Below are 18,358 nucleotides of genomic sequence, written 5' to 3'. Positions count from 1 at the left end.
GAGAAATTTGTAATTCTTACATGTATATGTTATATTTCAAAGACCTGCTGTAGTTAAACCATTCTCAAAATAAGCTTATTTTTGTAGCCTAATTCTGCTTTAAAATGAAGTTATTCAGATCTCACAGAGACTTCTGTCGAAAAATAGCAGCCTGTATGATATTAGTGACTGACTTCCAATGCCTCACATGACTTTTAAAGTCTGTTTTAGGGGTGAGAGTCTTCTCAGATTTGACATAGTAAATGAATTTTTTAAGTGATCATATTGACATCCTTAAATATTTCTGTAGGTTAGCCTGAACGTGAATTAAGGATTAATTTATCTATCAAGAATACTGGCTTGATTTTGGCTGTTCCTGATCTTTGCATACAGATGGGGTTTTTAGAGGCCACAGTCTGGATGTGTCCTTTTTCACTTCAAGACCAATTGTGAACCTATGCTCCAAAGAGCAGAATTTAGCCCACTTAGTCCCCGTACACCCAAATTGATTGTCAATGTGTTCAATTACTTTGAACCTGCATCAGGTGGGGTCTTTCACCTGAGGTATCTTTATTATCAAACTGTTGTCTGAGTTGGGAAGTGAGGATGTTCCCCCCTCTCCAGCCTTGCTCTTGCCTTTTATTACAGCACTGATGACAAAAATGGCCATAGTAAAGAAGGGTCTGCAAGTTGCAAAACCTTTGTCAGCAAATTAGCCAATATATGTGTGCTATATGTATCAAACCAAAAGGCACAAGAACCAACTTTTAATTCAACAATTTAAATTATCAGACTGGTCCTTGAACATGCACAGGGTGGTTACAAGGAAGCAACAAGCTTTTCAGGAAGGTGGATCTGAGAAGCAATGAATTTGTGTGATCTCGTGCACAATTTAAAGGAATTTCCACTGACTGAATAGAGAAGTTGGTTAACTCAGCCAGCTAAGTAGATGTGAAAAGATGGGCTTTGTAATGAAAGAAGATAGTTTAATAATGGTCATTTGAAGGAATCCATAGAAGGGGGTTGGACGAAATACTGAAATTAGAGTACTGAAAAGCACATTACAGGAGCAGACTGTGAGCTGTGGGTAACAGTGGACAGTGGAATAACTGCAAGTCAGCAGTGCAGAGGTCATGCATCACTGTTGGCCTACAGAGATGTTACAGTTAAATTTGCAGATATACCCAGTCTTCCTTCCTGCAGTAGCTGATGCCTAGCACATTTTGAGATTACGGCACATGAGTAAAAAGGCTGGCAAAGTGCTGTGCAGAACAGCCTTGCACTAAAGGCACCTTGGAGAAACTAAATTCTGATGAAAGAATAAAATACTGTATGTGGAGGGACCAAGGTTTGTAATTAGTATGTGGTAATTCAAACAAGCAAAGATGAGTGGAAATAATAAAAAGAAAAATAAAATTTATTTATTGCCAGGCTAAGAGGAGTTATTCCTTTTTATGTTTGGAGAGTACTATTCAAGCCCAAGTAGTACTCACCTGAAATTTTCTATGCTTGGATTTATAAATGTTGTATTGCATTATATTAGGTTTCTTTAGATGTTTCCATAGATTTCCATAGTGATCATAGTGAATATTTGAGCATTCTCTAAAAACAGAATGAGGCAGCGGTCAGTTAGTTCCAACCTTTTGAATTTTGAAAAATCTTTCCATTTCTGGGTTATTAAGTTTAGAAGTTTGAGTTCAGGTAAATAAAAACTGCTTTTCTAAACAAAACTGTCTTTTTCACAATAGGAATCATCCTCTGTTACTCTATACATTCACAAAAAATTGGATCTCTGTTCTCTCTCAGGTCACCTGTTTCCTTCCCTACCCACAGCAGGTGCAATATAGCATCTGCCTTCTAGGTGACATACATGATCCACTGGTCATGAGTTTGAGGTGGAAATAGTTTTGTGGGCAGAAGCTGCATTTTTCACCATCAACATAACAAAATGTGTTGTGTCCTCATGGGGGTTTGCTTGACCTTCCTGCCTGCCCTCACCCCATAATGAAACTAAAAGTGTGTTTGATGAGGATTATTGAAAAGAAGATTTATAGACCTGTGACATCTATTTAAGATGGATGATAGTATCTCTGCATTAATTTCACATTAGCATTTGGTGTTTGATTTCTCTGTGCTGTTGCAGGAAGCTGCTGACATTTGGCAGAGTGGCAGAACACGGGGTTTGAGTTGTTTCTCTTTCGGAGTTGCCTGCAGCCTCTCCTCTGCGTGTGCAGGGGGGGAGGCAGCACTGGGGGTGGCTGAGACATTGACTTTTGCCAGCTGACATGTACTGTTAAATTGATTCTTTCAGTGAATTTGTGGAATAGTTTTTATTTACTTTTGGACAGAAATGTTTTAATTTGGGTTTTTTTCTCAGTTTTCTTAAGGAAATGCTTGGAAGTCCTGCATTGCATCAGGTTGTATATTAGCACAGTTTTCCTGCTTCATGCGCCCGATTGCTAAAAACTCAGCTACTTAGGAACAGGAAACCTCTTTGGAATTTCAGTCTGAAGTGTCTAATCTGTTGTTTCTTGATCACCTTTACAGAGAAGTATAGTTTTGAAAAGGAAAATTAAGTTTTGAAAACTGAAGTTTGAATACAATTTTTCAAATTGAAAAGAAATTCCAATTTCTCTTGCTTAAGAAGAAATCAGTTTGGGTTTCTGTTTCAATAGAAGCTTTAAGATTTTTAAATAGGGCCACTTTTCCTCTAAATTTGTTCAGCTGTATCTTTTCCATTTGTGCTCAGCAAAAAATACTTAAATACCTATTCCAAAAGGCAGAGATGAAAGAGTATATTCTGCAGTATTTAGCTGTCCATTTGGGGATCAGGTCACTTTTTTCACCTTGCTTTTAGCAAATGGCAGAAGTGACTACTGTCAAAGAACACAAAATGAAATTAATATATTCCCACAAATTATTTCTGGTTATGTTAAACTCAAGTATTTATTTACATTTAGAGCAGGGCCAAACTGTGAAACAGGTGCCTGGAGATTTTTAAAAACATTTATATATACTTGGGAATTCTAATAGATTTTGAAAAGTATGAAAACAGATGTTTGTGGATAAATAAACCTTTTTGTTGTTTACACATATTCCACCAGAAAAATCTGTTTAATCTGTTCTTAAAACATTGAGCCTGAAAAATTGAAAGGTTGGGATAAAAGGATCTGTTGTGTCTTTTGTCTGAGATGCACCTACATTTGGGGGCTGCTTAGCATTTAGGAGGGGGAAAGCTATTCTTTAGTTCATGTATGAAAATGTGCAATACTTTATATCAATTATTTGGCTGATTGCTGGAAGTGCATTGGAGTGAGGGGGCACTGGCTAGTTCTGGCCTTCACTAATGGGAACATTTCAGAATGTGGATGGTAATTAAAGTATAGAATGCGGAAAATTAGGCCAAAATTGAATAGAAATGAATAAGTATGTGTTCTGTTGTGCAGATGTTGGAAATAGATTATTTTGGATACCTCTTTCTATCTACATCTTATTTGGTTACCGTGTAAAATTCGGTCATACACCATGTAGATTGTTTCTCTTCCCATTACCTTCTCTGTTTTTATGTTGTGATGTATCTGTATAGGTAGTAATTTAGCAAAATATCCTGTCTACCAGGTGTGGGGACTAGCTGATTGTATTGTAATACCAGATCATTACTTAATTCATATGCAACCTAGCCTAGCACATGGAAAGCATTATAAATCTATTTACAGTGTGGCTGGTCTGATGATAACATTGTATTAAATTCCCAGGTGAGGCAATTTAAGCAATTGCTTTGCCATGTGTAGGCCATGGAAATTAACTTCTCATATGCTTTAGTAATAGAAGAACTTCATTGGTATGCTCAGATTAGAGGTACAGCAGAATTCTTACAGTCTGGTTACGTGTACCCTGCTTCACATGTAGAATCATACAGGGGGGTGGTACTGCAGATCACAGATCTTAATTAGTTTAAGCTGAGTTAATTCATTTCAATTCTAATTTAGCTGGGCTTGCCTATGAACACATTCAGTTCTATTGGGAAATGTTAAGGCTTGGGTCAAGTAGACAGATTGTTTAAAACCAAATTGCCAGACAGAACTGAGCAAGTGTATCTGTTTGAACAGGGCTTTAAGGAAATCACCCAATCAGTATGCAAAAATCCTGTTCATAAACCAAGAGAGATCTGCCTGGAATCAGAAATTCTTCTTTGTCAGAAGGTCTGGGTACTGCAGTACATTTAAAACAGCCCCTGAAACTTTCTGAGTGCTGAAGTTCTTGTAGAAAGTAGCTTAACCCTTTTGTGTCTCTGTGCTTGGGCACATGCTATGCTCAACTGCAAACACATTCGCTGAGCAAAACCACTTGTGTGCTTAGACTTTTTGTCTAGGTATATACAAGAAAATATAAAATACAAGGAAAACTTTTATATGTGACAGAGCTTTGCAGACAAAAAACTGCACACAAACCTCTTAAACCTATATTGAGCTGCCCAGAAATGCCTTGGATTACAAACTCTGTAAAGCTTCTGTCTTTTCTAGAAACATACATATAAAGTACCAGTAGACAGTGGTAACTGACAACTAAGACTAAAAATGTTGACAATTTCTTGATTTGCCTGGTTAGCTTATGTATAGAAGTCATTAACTATTTATAAAATGCATTATGAATTGGGTTCCTTCAAAATGTAGCAGAGTGTGTGACATTTCCAGCTCAAACTATCATTCTTGCATTTGGCTAAAGTATATATTTATAAACAGCTGATGGTTATGAACTAAAAAAAAAAACCTTAATTATTCAGACAAGCTGAACTTGTCTTGAACTTGATAGCCACATTTAAAAATGTTAGCCAATAATGCTTTATTAAAAATAAGAATAGTATTTCAAGATATTGATATTTTGGACAAATCCTGAAAGAATAAATGAACACTTTACTTCAAAGACCTTTCCTTTTATATTATTGATTCATTTGGTAGTGAAACTGTGATCAAAAGTAGTATCAAATTATTTATTGATTATGGCAAAGAGTTCTACCTAATTGTAGCCAAAGCATTATTTCTTGTAATAAAATTTCTGATTTTCAGATCATGACAGATTATTACAATAAAAGAACAATGATACAAATATATTTATTAAGTTCACTGGTGATAATAATAAAGGATTATAAAGGGCCTCTAAAAATTTTATTGCTATTAACATTTATTTTTTCCCATGAAGTGTATTCTTTTTCCTTTCTCCCTTGCAGGCTCTTAAGAATGAGAATATTGTCCAGTTATATCTTTCAAATAAATGATGTGTAATCAAGGACCATTTCAGTCCCTACGTATTTATTAGGAAGCTTGTTCACTAGAGAACAAGCTCATGAAGCATCATGCTCCTCATCTCAGTCTAATAATGATAAATACATTCAACACTAACAGAATCAATGGGGCTGAGTCATTTTGTGAAATTGGGAGAAACTGTACAGTTGAACTATTAGACCTCAAATGAGGTCTTAAGATTGAATTTTAATCAGAAAAGATGATTAGATATTTATTGGTATATATTTGTAATTTCCTTCCTTGTTTGATGTGTATCAAATGAAAATAGGAAAATAATGTAATTGAGCAATCTATGCCAATTTGTTGGCTTTTTGGTGAGAAAAGAGAAAAACAAAACCTATCTCCATATGATATGCTTGCATACTGTGGAGTGTTTTAGTCCCCCATAGTGATGAAATGAATAATTTAAACAGGCAGCTCTGATACCACAGCCTGTTTAAAGGTTCTCATTTCCTTTAATGCTGTAGACTACTTTAGCTTGGTTAGTATGAAACTCTGAGAGCTGAGATCTCTAAAAGATTTGGCACAATTCACCTCTTGCTGTGGGTCCATGGTCCAAGGCTTTGTCCTTCCTACTTACATCTGTAGCTTTAGGATCTGATGGCAAGTGAATCACAAATGTGTAAACAGTGGAGCGATCATGTTGGTAATAAAGGGGAGCTACACAGCATAAAGAGCTAAAATGTTTTGCTCTGAGGTGACCCATACAAGGCTTACTTCGCTGCTAGGTCCCTTGAAAAAAGGGTGACCCACTTCCAAAACTCCTTGTTACTAAGATGATGAATTTCCCTGTGCTCAGTATAATTTCTAGCAGTTTTTTCCAGTGCCTCAGTCCCAAGCACGAGTTTTGGCATGATGGCCCAAGCAGGGAAGGTTTGAAGAGGGATTAATTTTTTTCTGAGTTCCAACTGGTAGTCACTATCATGGCAGGATGTGAGGGAAGCCTCCATTAATAAAGGAAGGGCCCTACAGCTTAGTTCTTGTTACTCTTGGGTTTCTTCCTCTGATGAGGTGTAAAAATTACCATAACTACTCTCAAAAAGAAAAAAAATTAGGCAGTATGTTCAAAATTCAATCCCTCCTTTAATGACAAGTGTGGGAATAGTAAATGAGTAATAGCTTGTTATTTGGCTAACAGAGAAATTGAAAGCTGGGCTGATGTTCTCATTGTGGACTTCCCTATTGCTCCGTTGACTCCTGTGCTACCTTGCTAATCATCACACATTTGCTTTCCAGTGCTTGGCACTTGATCTAGTTTAGAATCAACATAATTATCAGTTCAAGAGCAAATCTGGTGTGAGCTGTGAGTTTACTTAATATCCTGTCTGTCATGATGACCCCATGGATGACTGTCTCAGTTTTGTGGTGTTTCCATGAACTGCTGAAAATCAATGTTTCCTTGTGGTATTTTTCTTTCCTTTCTTTTGCCCTTTAATTTCTGATCCTTTCCCAGCAGCCTTAGCAGCATAGAAAATACTTGCTAATTTTCTACATCTTTAAATTGGATCAGATATGTCATATGTGTGTTGTTCAGGTTTGGGTTTTTTTGGTGGTTTTTTTTTTGTTTGTTTGTTTGTTTGGGATTTTTTTGGGGTTTTTTTTTTTGGGGGGGGGGTTTTTTTGGGGGGGAGGAAAAAGCTGAGTCTTCCTTTCCAGTCTAGAGGCATTGCTGCCATCGCTGTTTTGTTGCATTCTTTGACCTGCCAGCAAGTGTTCTTCAGAAAAATGTGTTTGGTTCCTGCACTGTCATTTTTTCAATGCTTCTGCTATTAGTGTATATTGCCTCACATGTTACATATCTCAAGCTTCACAGAAGCTGCTTTCATTGCTGCAATGTTGAGGGTGTAACTGTCTTAGAAATACTATAGTTTTGCCATGCAGATTTGTTGAAGAACTTTGTAATAACTTTCACTTGCAGATTTTTTTTTTTTAATCAAATAGGTATCCATTAGGGGGCTCTCGAGGTTTAAGATGATCAGCCTTGATACCAATGGCTTCGGAGCTTTACTTCCTAACCCTTTTTTCTTTTTGTTTTATAGAAAAGGTCACGAATCGCCTACAGTGATGAGGTGCGGAATGAACTCCTAGGGGATGACGGGAATTCCTCAGAGAACCAGGTAGGATGCTAATCAAGAAGCCCTAGTGGGTGGCTGGAGGGTGAAGGAGGTCACTGGCACACTGGGCTTCTCAAGCTGCTCCTTAACAGCATTAGCAACAACTCATGTGGAAGTGATACTGTTTAATGCAAAGCTGGGGTCTTAATCAACTTCAAAATGTTTCTTGGAGATCTTACATTTAACCCTTTAACTTGTGATCACTGTCTGCTATCTCAAAAAAAATCTTTTCTTCTCTTTTCTTTATTATTTAGTACTTAAGAAATAACTTGAAACACGCTGTTTGCCGACAAAGCCAAGGTCTTCACCTCAAACACATGTAAAAGGAATAAAAAAGTACATAATGCAGCTTTGATAATAATGCAGTATAATTAAATCAACACTGGCAGGCAAAACAAATGAAAGTGCGCTCTCAGAATTAGGCAGTATCCCACTCAGCTTCCTTGTGTGATTCCTCCTTTAACCAGATTTTCTCTCCTTGTACCAAAAACACAAGTTGTACTAATAAGAGCATGCTTTCATAATGCATGTTGTACTAGGATGCAGAGTGCTATCCACCTCTTTTAATGAATGAAAGCTTGATAATCCTAAGGCTTTTTTAAAATCTTGTACCCATATTGTTGTTCTGCATACTACAGTGAGGATCCTGATAGACTACTGAAAACTGTGAAGGCAATGCTTTCTCCAGGAGTCTTTGACCCACCTGTTAATATTTCTTTTTTGGGATGAAACTTGTTTGACACTCTTTCTGAAAGGAAAATATTTCTCTTCTTTCTAAAATTTGTTATCCAAGTCTTGTATTTTTTGAGTTAGAAGTTAGCTAAAAGTTTTCCTACCGGTTATATTTTCTCTTCTAGCTAGATAGAATCCAAATTATTTTGCTAATGAAGAAAAAAGGGTTTAAATGTTTACTTGATAAATGTGTTATTAAATAAGGAAATGGATCAGAACAATGTTCTGAAATTTTTTTGTATCTTCCACAGTCAGCATAGGCTTAGCTTCACTAAGGACAGAAAAAATAAAGACTTGGAGACTCACCTTGTACAAGGACTTTCAAAACACAGACCCCATAACCCCAATCTTATAGAGTATTTTAAACATGCTCAGTAAGTTTTAAACTCTGTAATAGACTTTAATTCATATATGAATGAAATTAGACACAGGATACATTATCTGAAGACATAAGACTGGAGAATAGCAGCTCTGGTAGCTATGTGAAGACAAATTTAAAGGACATTAGTCCTCACATTTATATGTGATAGAAACGGGAGATTCCAAAATTTCAGTAAAATAAAGAGGGGATTTTATACCTAAGTAATGAATTTATGTAGAAGATTATTTTTGGGAGAAGAGTTTCACAGTCTGTATGTCATGACTGTAAATGAAGTCCTGTGCAACTGTTAAGGTTCTCATTTCTCTTAAGGCGCTGCTACTTTTACATTTCAAGAAAAAAAAATGTGTGAATTCAGACATAAAAGGGCAATTGTGATAAGAAGCTTTACTTATAACAGAATATCTTATGTGTAGGGATGAGATAAAATATTTTATTTTCACTTTTTAAAGAATGTTTAAATAACTGGTTCATGTGAGCACTTGCTGTGACTGATCTTTTTTCCAAATTTGGTTAAAGAGCCATGTTCTCATCTCAAGGAGCTAAATGATACCTTCAACCATTTGTCAACTTTGGGCTTTTTCTTCCAAATGACCACTATTTAAATGGAAGAAAAACTTGTCTGCTGAAGGACTCTTGTATAGTTTTTAGGTAATCAAAATCCTTTTCTATAGCCCAACTTGAAATTATTACCTCTGTACCTTTTGAAGTTCTTCATTCTTTTCTTGAAAAATGTAATGAAATAGTACCATAAATGAGTCACCTAATTTCTTTTAAATATTTGAGTGCCAGGATTTTTAAAATACATTATTTATTGTGTTGTTTCAGTAATAAATATCACATTCTCTTTTTCTTATTAAATATCTTCATTTATACCTGTACTTTATATACATGTACATACAGGTGCAAGCAGTTAGTGCAAAAACGTCAGCTGATAGTGAGCTTATTAGAATGTGCAGTTTTCAAAAGCAAGTGTAGGTTTGGGTACTTACCAGACACTGAACAGGAGATATTGTTGTTTTTAACTCAGTAACCCCAGGTTTAATATGCTTTCACTCCTATACATTATTATATCAATAGAAAACTTGGAGTAAATTATGAAAGGATGCTCAGGTGTAACTTAAAGCCATGTAAAATATTTGAAGAGGTTTCAAATGCTTGCTTTTGTTTTGTCTGATGGAAATAAATATCGGTACATGGACTGATCCTAACTAATACTGTAGGATTTTTACTTCTCAATCAGTTTGGATTAGGTTAAATTAGTTTAATTGAAAAATGGTGGGTTTGTTTTCCCCAATTCAGTCACCAGCTGTGAAAGGGGAGAGAAAGGATTCCTTTTCTGACAGAGGAGGTGTTGAAAAAACTTGCCAGCTCAGAATCGCTCCTGTCCCAAACCACAAAAATTGGTAAAATCTGCCAATAGAAATATTGAATACCTTGGTAGTCGGGATTGTTACCCAGAGGCAGATAAGAGATATGAGTTGTTGGTCTTTGTCATTGTGATAAACATTTGCATGATGTTTTTGGTGGAGAGAGAAGACAAAAGGAACTTAATGCTTGCTGGCTAGTATGACCATATTAAAAAGCTAGAAATAAAACAGATCACTATTGGAAAACTAAATTATCAGGATCTTTTCCTCATTCACCTTCTCTTTTTTTAGTTGCATTTCGAAGGTACAATTACAGCAAACCACAGCTAAGTTATCATCTGTAATGAATAGGATGATAGGTATAAGTTTCCAGTTGTTCTCTCCGGAAGAAAGATTGAAGTACAAAATCTGTTATTGAAGAATAGGTAATGGTGATTTGTCTTTGTCTCCATTTTCCCAACATGGTCTCCCAAAAGTAGCAGCCATTGTATCTAGATGACACTTAGAATAACTTGGAATACAATTCCCTTCTAATGATTATACCAAGATTTAACTGTTTTTACCAGATAGAGCATATTGAAATTTCCTGTAAGAATTATATAATTCTGCTATTGAAAGTTTCTTTTGAAATAAGTGCAACTTGTTTTCATGAGACAGGTAGTGATATAGTGCTCTAAATGATCCTAGAATTCAGTAAAGTCATTGCTTAACGTACATGAACTTTTTCTTAATTTGAATCATGTGAATGTAGTCAGATGAGGTGCTCATAGATTGAAAATCAAGAAATGTCCCTTCTTGCATCAAAAAAACCCCACCTTACAAACCCAGTCCCAAAAAACTACTGTGTGCATTGGGTTGTTATTTATTTTCCAAGAGTGGTCTTAAATAGGCTGTTGCTTTCAAGTCTTCTTTGTCATCCTGGCCACCAACATTTAGCAAATCCCTTGAAAGTTTTGAGTTTTTTGGTGCAGTGATACACTGCCTGAAGTTGTAGATTCACTTTAATAATAATAGAACTGTTTTATGTAGCAAGCCATATGTTTTTGAGGAAGTATATGTTGGGTTAAATCAGAAATCTCTCTCAACTGAAATTATGCAAGGTTCAGTATTATCAACTTTTCTGAGGTGTAACAGTGTTCCTTTCTCTTTTGCAGCAATGTTCATTAAGTTTAAATCACATTGGGTTAAACTGCATATCCGTATACCCATACATTCTATACGTGATTCATGGTGAACAAATATTTTGTGTCTACTTAATTTCTGACTACAAAGTTGTGATAATATTAGATTTGGGCTTGCTGTGCATAAAGTGTGTCAAACTTCAGCTACGGACCAGGGGGTGAAGTTGGTCAATTTAATTCGCCAAGATCTAAAGAAGGTCGGTATCATTTCATATAGCCCTGGCAGAGCAGATCATTACCAGACACAAATCTGTTCGTTACATGCCGAGGGTTTATAGCAAAATAAATAGACTGTCATCATAAGTTCAGAAAATTGTGTGTTCGACCCACGATAATGTGTAAAGGGCGTTTAATAGAGTTCAGCATTTATTCGTTATCTATATGCGGACAGAGACGGCGGTGGCGTTATCAGCTTTTTAAAAAAAATTCGGTAGTTTTGTGTCACGTGACGAGCCTCGCAGCCACACGCCTGCGTGCACACACACACACACACACACTCACACACACATCCCATTCGCTCCCTCGCTCTCTGTGGTGCAGTTTTGATTTTAGTCACAGCAGAAGGCTTAGCCACAAGAGATTCCACTGGTTCAAACCAGCGTAAACCAGATTTTTTTTTTTTTTTTAGCCTACAAAGGGACAGATTACCTCTTGTATCGAATTCTGTATTGCAAAAAAAAAAAAAAAAAGAAAAACATAATCTTTGTTTCAAAAATATGCTGATTATCATAACCTAAAATGGTGGCTGTGCACGGCTTAACACTGTTTGCAGTTCAGGAGTGAGCATAATAAAAATAAGGTTTCAAAATAGAAATGTGAAGGTAACACATTTTCATCAAGAGCATTGTTAAATGGGGGAAAAATACATCTTTTGTTAATTTGAATGAATATCTTTCAGCCAATGTTAAAAAAACCCCAACCCTCTCCCATTACTTAGCTTAACTGCAAATCCCATGCGGAGCTTAAATTCAGCCATGCAGCACAAACAAGATAGAACATTTTTGTTTGGGACCTATTGAAAAAGCAAATGTGCAGCATTTTAAAACTCTCATTGATTATAGCAGGGTGGCATGCCTGGACGGGCTCTATTGCGGGAGAGTCGTTTTAAACTTTGGCCCTTTAAGTATCATAGTCAACTGAAGAATGGTGGCCTCAGAAAGAAAAGATAGCTATGGATCAACTCCCAGATCGTCTCTTTCTAAAGAGCCTTAATGTTTGCCTTTTTGGGGGAAAAAGGGGGGGAAGAGCTGGAGAAAGAGACCAATTTATGATAGGCCAAGCACTTGAATTTAAGCACTGGTTTGGCCGGCAGTGCAGTTTTCTTTATACCAAATTGTAGCAAAATTCCTTTAGCTTGGTGCAGAAGAGCTGGCCCAGTTCAAGTTGGGGTGGTGTAGGAGCCCCCCTGATTATATCTCATTAGAGCTCCTGTCCCTTCTGGTAATGGGGTGAGGCAAACCTTCAGTTTTAGACAAGCCATATGAGACAATAGAGAATAATGGAGGTTCTTTTGTTTCCTTCATGCTGGTGAGACTTTATTAGTAGCAAACATTCTCAGCTTACACGTGTTGAAAATTAATGTTATGAAACTGTAAGTGAAATATCAGCATAAACTGAGATAATTGTGTAGCTGTTGTAATTTCGAACTGGAAGCGGTGAGAGAACTGTAATTTTTTTATAAAGGGCCATTCTTGTGCAGATATTTGTTGTGAGTAATTATACATTTTGTTCCAGTACAAATAATTTATCTCTCTAAGGGGCGAGTATATTACAACATAGCTTGATAATCAGGCTGGGGTTTTATTTAGTTTTATAGCAAAGCTGCCAGAGCAATATTAGTGTTAGATTGTGTTGATTTACAAGCATAAATAAATAAATATAAATTTTTATACTATATAAGTATACACACACACTCTGTGTGTATATATATATATACACACACTGTATAGTGGTCTGGATCAAGAACCTGGAATGGGTCTTTTCTGAGGGAAATATGTTTCCTGTTGTTCCCTATTCCTTTGTCTATTTTTAAATATGCTATTCAATAAATCATAGTTCTGAGCTATTTAACTAAGCTGCTTCATTTTTTTTACCTGGCAAAAACCCTCAGTATGAAGTTCAATACAATTAAATAATACTGTTACAGTAGGACTCAGATATATAAAAATTGAAATATTGAAATACATGCTATAAAGATGCAGTCATATATTAATAAGTTAGATCTGCTAGTAAAATAAGAAATCAGTTGTCACAACTAAAATATACAGAAAACATTCTGAAAACTTGTATATACAAAACCACTTCAGCTGTACAATCTTCGAAGAGAGGAATAGTAAACTTGTTTTTTTCTTTATAATATAGACTTCTATGAAGTCATTCCCCTTTATTTCATGATGGTGTCTTAGATGTGGTTTAAAAGAGAATTTCACACTATTCTCTTTGTTTAATGTGACAGTGTGAGAAAGTGATCTTTATTCGTTCAAAAAACTCTGCATGTAGTCTATGTTTAGGTTCTTTTAATGTGTTTGTCTGTGATTTTTAAATGCTAAACATGTAAACAGATAAATTGTCAATGTTAATTCTGTATCCTGTCACACAACTGATCTTTCTTTCCTGCCATTTCTTTCCTTTTTATCTTTTTTGTGCGTTCATGTTGCAGTTGATAAAATTACGTGAAGAGGTGAGTACTTTCTTGCTTTTTGTTGTCTAGCTTTCCCTTTAAAGCTGAGTTTCTAAATCTGAAGTAGATCTTTTTGTTCATTGTTGCAGGGAAATCTACACAAAGCAAAAATATTGATTACATTGCTTTAAAATATTCACTGTTGTGCCTCTTTTCCCCTAATAATTGTGTACTTACATAGGAATCTCTAGATCAATCCTTAGAAATTAACATTCTTTGATAGTGGAATTTTTTTAAAAGGCACTAGAAAAAGAAGGGTGGAAAAAAACTCTATTATTTGATCTCTCCAAGAATACCATGATCAAATCAGGTACAGTAATAATCATGTTTGCATCACAAAATCTTTGATAGGGAAAGTACATTTATACACTAATATTGAAAGTGAAAGCATCGCTTTGGTATAAACCTCTGCTGAAACATTTTTAGAATTACACGGTATTTCACAGTGTTTTGAGTTTGGTGTGAGGTATTTAAATAGCTTATGTATTATACTGCATATTGTACATCCACTGAAAATACAGTAGAGGTAGAGAGACCTACACACATATCAATATTTATTATTTATTTGTGAGTGCTGTAGATCTGTAGGTGTAACACTAGAGATCAGTATTCCAGAACACCTTTTTTCCAGTTATAAAATCACTCATAAATATTTAGAAAGAAGCCTATTTTAATGGTCAGATCTTCTAATGTTTCAGTATATTTTCTGAAATTAATCTCTGCTTTTGCTTACTGTTGTAGCAAAGCAGGTATTTGAACTGCTATTTTATTATTTCCTAGTAGCCAGTGAAAAGAAGGGCTGACTAAAGTCAAGTTTACTTATAGGTCAGATTTCTGGAGGATTTCATATGGAAAGCTTGGACCAGTGAAGTATTTGAATAAATATGTTTAGAAGCACAAGTATTTTAACATCACTTATTTGTCTGGTATCTTCTTTGTGGACCATGTGTGCCCAGTAATGTATCAGTAATATATACTGAACTCTGCAGGAAGGGATTTGTGAGTTTTAGAAATGGTGATGACAAAGAATTGTAAAGTAACCAGATTAAGGACAATTACAGAGAATTCTTACAAGCAGGTAGGTATTTGTGATACAAAGATTCTTCACTAGTTCCCCGAATTCTTTATTTCCCCCCTCTTCTCATAGAGCTGATATTAATATGTAAAAGCTACAGAGTAAAAGAGTTAACAAAAAATTAAATAAAATAAACATGTAACCACATGAAAGCCTTCCCACCACTGCTGAGCTCCCCTCCCCAATAGTCCCAGTATTTAAACAGATGACAGTATTGTTGCAAGGGTTTGTATAGCCTGATTTCTGAGGTTTTTCAGAACAAGGTTAATTTTCTCATCCCTTTAACACCACCTGCATGTCTGCTCCTGTGCTTTTGCAAAGAGTGCAGTAGGATCATTTTTGTTTGCAAACATAAGATTATACTTTTATAAAGATTCCTAATTTTTAAATTTGCTCTGAAAATTTAATTGTACAGAAAGAACAAAGCTGCTGCTTATCTGCTTTTCTTTTTGAAATAGCTATGAAGACAAGTAAGAAAATTCAGGGTGTTATTGCAAAGGGCTGCAACTTGGGAGCTATACTGAACTCAGTTATACCTTTTGGATTTTATAAATCCTCTGTGTTTGCCACCTAAATAAAATGGACATTGCTTCTGGTAATTTGTTAATTTTTTTTTTTCCTTTTCTTTGCTAGCCTCATAAGTTACTTTTTCCTCACTCTGCATATGGTGAAAGCAGCAGAAAATAAACTAAATAAGGGGATTTATTACTTTGTCTTGAACACAATTGTGCTAGTAGAGAGAAAAATAATTTAAAACCCAATTGTTGGCAATCTGTTCTCTGCATGTAAGTACCCACTCTGTGTTGGATAGGTTGTAAATGCAATGGTGTTTTTATACCCAATGCAAAATGCACATTAAAGTTTAAATGAAGGCTAGTACAGTGACTCAGGCGTAATTCTTAACTCGTCACGGAGTGAAACATCAAGGCATCCCCAATTATAGTTCTCCTAAGGAGGTATGAAGTGATCTTAAAAGAAATTGTGGTTTGCCATACTGTTTATTAATAAAACCTGTGCTTCCTCTCATTACAAGGCTCTATTCTCGCACACTTGCCGTACACAGGCATCCATGGAGGCTGTGTCGCTCTGTCTTTTGAGCTCCTGAGATCTCAGTTTGAATCCAGCCCACATGGAATGACTAAATCTCTAGTGATAGTGTGCCACTTTGCAAAACTTCCTCATATAACTCCAGATAGAAGCTGTTTCTGAAGCTGCGAGGCAGACAGGATCACCCCTCTACCCTCCTCAGAGTGCAGGGGATACCGTGGGAGAAGGAATTTGGGGAGGGGTGGGAAGCAGTTGAAAGCATCAGCTGCTGCTATAGGGCATTGATTTCATATCCAAAGGACAGGGTGCCTCCAAATCCAAACAATGTCAATAACACCACCCTTTATAATAAAATTAGGTTTCATTATAGAATGCCTTGGGTGGAAAGGCTCTGAAATCAAGTTAAGAAATGGCTCTGAGTTAGTGTTAGCACCGAGTTCACAGGGCTTTAGTATTCTAATTTCTTGCAGTAAGACTGAACTGGGATGGTAATTTATTTTATTGAAATGTGGCTTAAATGGTATAGAAAAACATACAGTGAAAAGCTAATTCTTTCTGTTGGGTAGCTCTCTCACCTTGTCATGTGAAATCTGATTATCTCCCCCTCTCTCCCTTAACATTGGGATGGTGTTTTCACTTCCCGTATACAGCCCTGTACATCTGTTCTGTGATCAGTGTTCATCCTTGTGCTCACTCCCAGCCTTTGGTGGTTTTTTAAGTATCTCCTCTCTAACTTTTAGGATTCTTACCCTCTAAATTCCTTCTTTTTATGCCGCACACCTCCCACCTTCTTCCCCTTCTACTTTTCTTTCTTGAGAGACATCTGTGTGAGTGTTAGGTTTCTGAGGGTTTTTACAAAGTTTAAAATACTTTGTAAAACACTAGTTTAATGTCATTTGGAGGGGTACTGTTTGGAGAAAGGCACCATACTATTTTTTTCTTCTAATGGGCAATGAAGAGGAACTAGCAGATGTTGTGAAAAGATGCCTTTTTAAAATAATTAAGCAAAATTAACACTAATTATCTAGATTGACCATGAGTACTAAGAACATGCACCACTCCAGTTGCTGTCATGATTTCAATTAAAGCATTGTAGCTTGTGGTTTTAAATTTTATTAAGTGCTTGTGCTGATTATTTTTTTCTTGGTGGCCTGCCCCCCATGAATGCAAAAGCCTTTTTTGCAATTTTCTCTTAACCTATCCACTGTGTATTAGACAAGTCTATTAATTATTATAGACTGTTATTGCAGCTTTCCTGACCTTCACATTGGGTCCTATCTATGCTGATCTAAATGCATTGTTTTAATGATTTCCAAAAAAAGAAAAAGAGAGGGGGGGAGAAAAAAAAAAGAAAAAAAATTCAAGGCAAGCTTTGATGTGGCTTTAGCTGCCTCGATCGTCTGGCCGCATCTCAGAGATGTGTCACCTATGCCGGGAGGGAATAGGGAAATCACGTTTTGAATGGTAATGATAACATACTAATCACTTCCTTTCTTTGAAGATAGAAGCGAGATATTCTGTCAGCATCCCTGGCTGCTAGAGCTTGGAGGCACTGGTCTAGGTGTATTAGCTTAAGTGTGCATGTCAATACAGCTTGCATCTCCCAAGATCCATAGGGGCTCATTAGAGCAAGGTAGATCGTTTCGGTAGACAGCCACTCAGATAATATGTATGGCACCTCCTTTTTTTATTATTATTAGAAAGCATTTCTTCCATTTTAAAATGACATCTGTCAACAAGGCAAAGTTGTAGGGAATATTTTTTGACAAATATCCAAAATCTGGTATTTGGGTAAAGGGGTGCTTGGAAAGGTGTGTGTGATTACTGGGAGGGAGAGGGGGTGGCTTATATTTTTTGATGACTTGATTAGAGCTAGTCCAGGATCAAATTTTCAAAGGAAATGAGCTTACATTGAAATATAGGTGTTTTGGATGGAGGAAAAACTAATAAAAATAATAATTTTGCTTTTTCACCATATGGACTCCCCAGGTAAAAATGCATCAAAAGATGCATCAAAAGATGCATTTTTACCACAGTTTATTGTTATATGTGGCAAATATGTTATGTTATAAATATGTTATGTTACATTATAAATGGGCAAATGACTTCTGGGAAAAAATATTTTATACCTGCATCTGTGTATATTATTTATGTATTCACATATATTTAGGCACAAGAGATGTAAATCAAGAAGCCGGTGTTTTGTTTCTACATCTTTTTACATCAAACAGTCTGAAGAATATTCATGCTGTTCAGTATTCTGTATGAATAGCTTGTTGTTTTTATCCCCTCACTTGAGTAGTACACATAAAGGAAATATATCCTCTGCTGAAAATTAAGTTCATATTAAAAACTATCACTTGCATTTAATGGTTTCATCAAACTGTAGTTGAATAGAAATCATGGGTGCTTGCATGCATGTGTCACAGAGAAATCTATTTTGGAAATGCTCTTCAGACAGGTTTCCCACGTAATAGTTGCATTCTGATTTGTGGGTT

At 35.9% G+C, this 18,358-nt stretch overlaps 1 protein-coding gene across 4 annotated transcripts in view; it reads left to right on the top strand.

The window, feature by feature from the left end:
- Positions 1-18,358, top strand: part of VTI1A (vesicle transport through interaction with t-SNAREs 1A) — a 257,572-nt gene that overhangs the window by 43,427 nt on the left and 195,787 nt on the right. For 2 of the 4 annotated variants that reach the window (XM_053948651.1, XM_053948653.1), the window contains exons 4-5: positions 7,322-7,399; positions 13,718-13,738. In XM_053948651.1, the coding sequence (XP_053804626.1) occupies positions 7,322-7,399; positions 13,718-13,738 (99 nt within the window). The remainder of the gene's footprint in view (positions 1-7,321; positions 7,400-13,717; positions 13,739-18,358) is intronic. The other 2 variants (XM_053948652.1, XM_053948654.1) reach the window with 1 other exon arrangement.

The sequence above is a fragment of the Vidua chalybeata genome, chromosome 8, assembly GCF_026979565.1.
Source record: "Vidua chalybeata isolate OUT-0048 chromosome 8, bVidCha1 merged haplotype, whole genome shotgun sequence".
NCBI lineage: Eukaryota > Metazoa > Chordata > Aves > Passeriformes > Viduidae > Vidua > Vidua chalybeata.
Note: the sequence above shows the minus strand (reverse complement) of the source record. Positions and strands in the feature narration are given on the sequence as shown.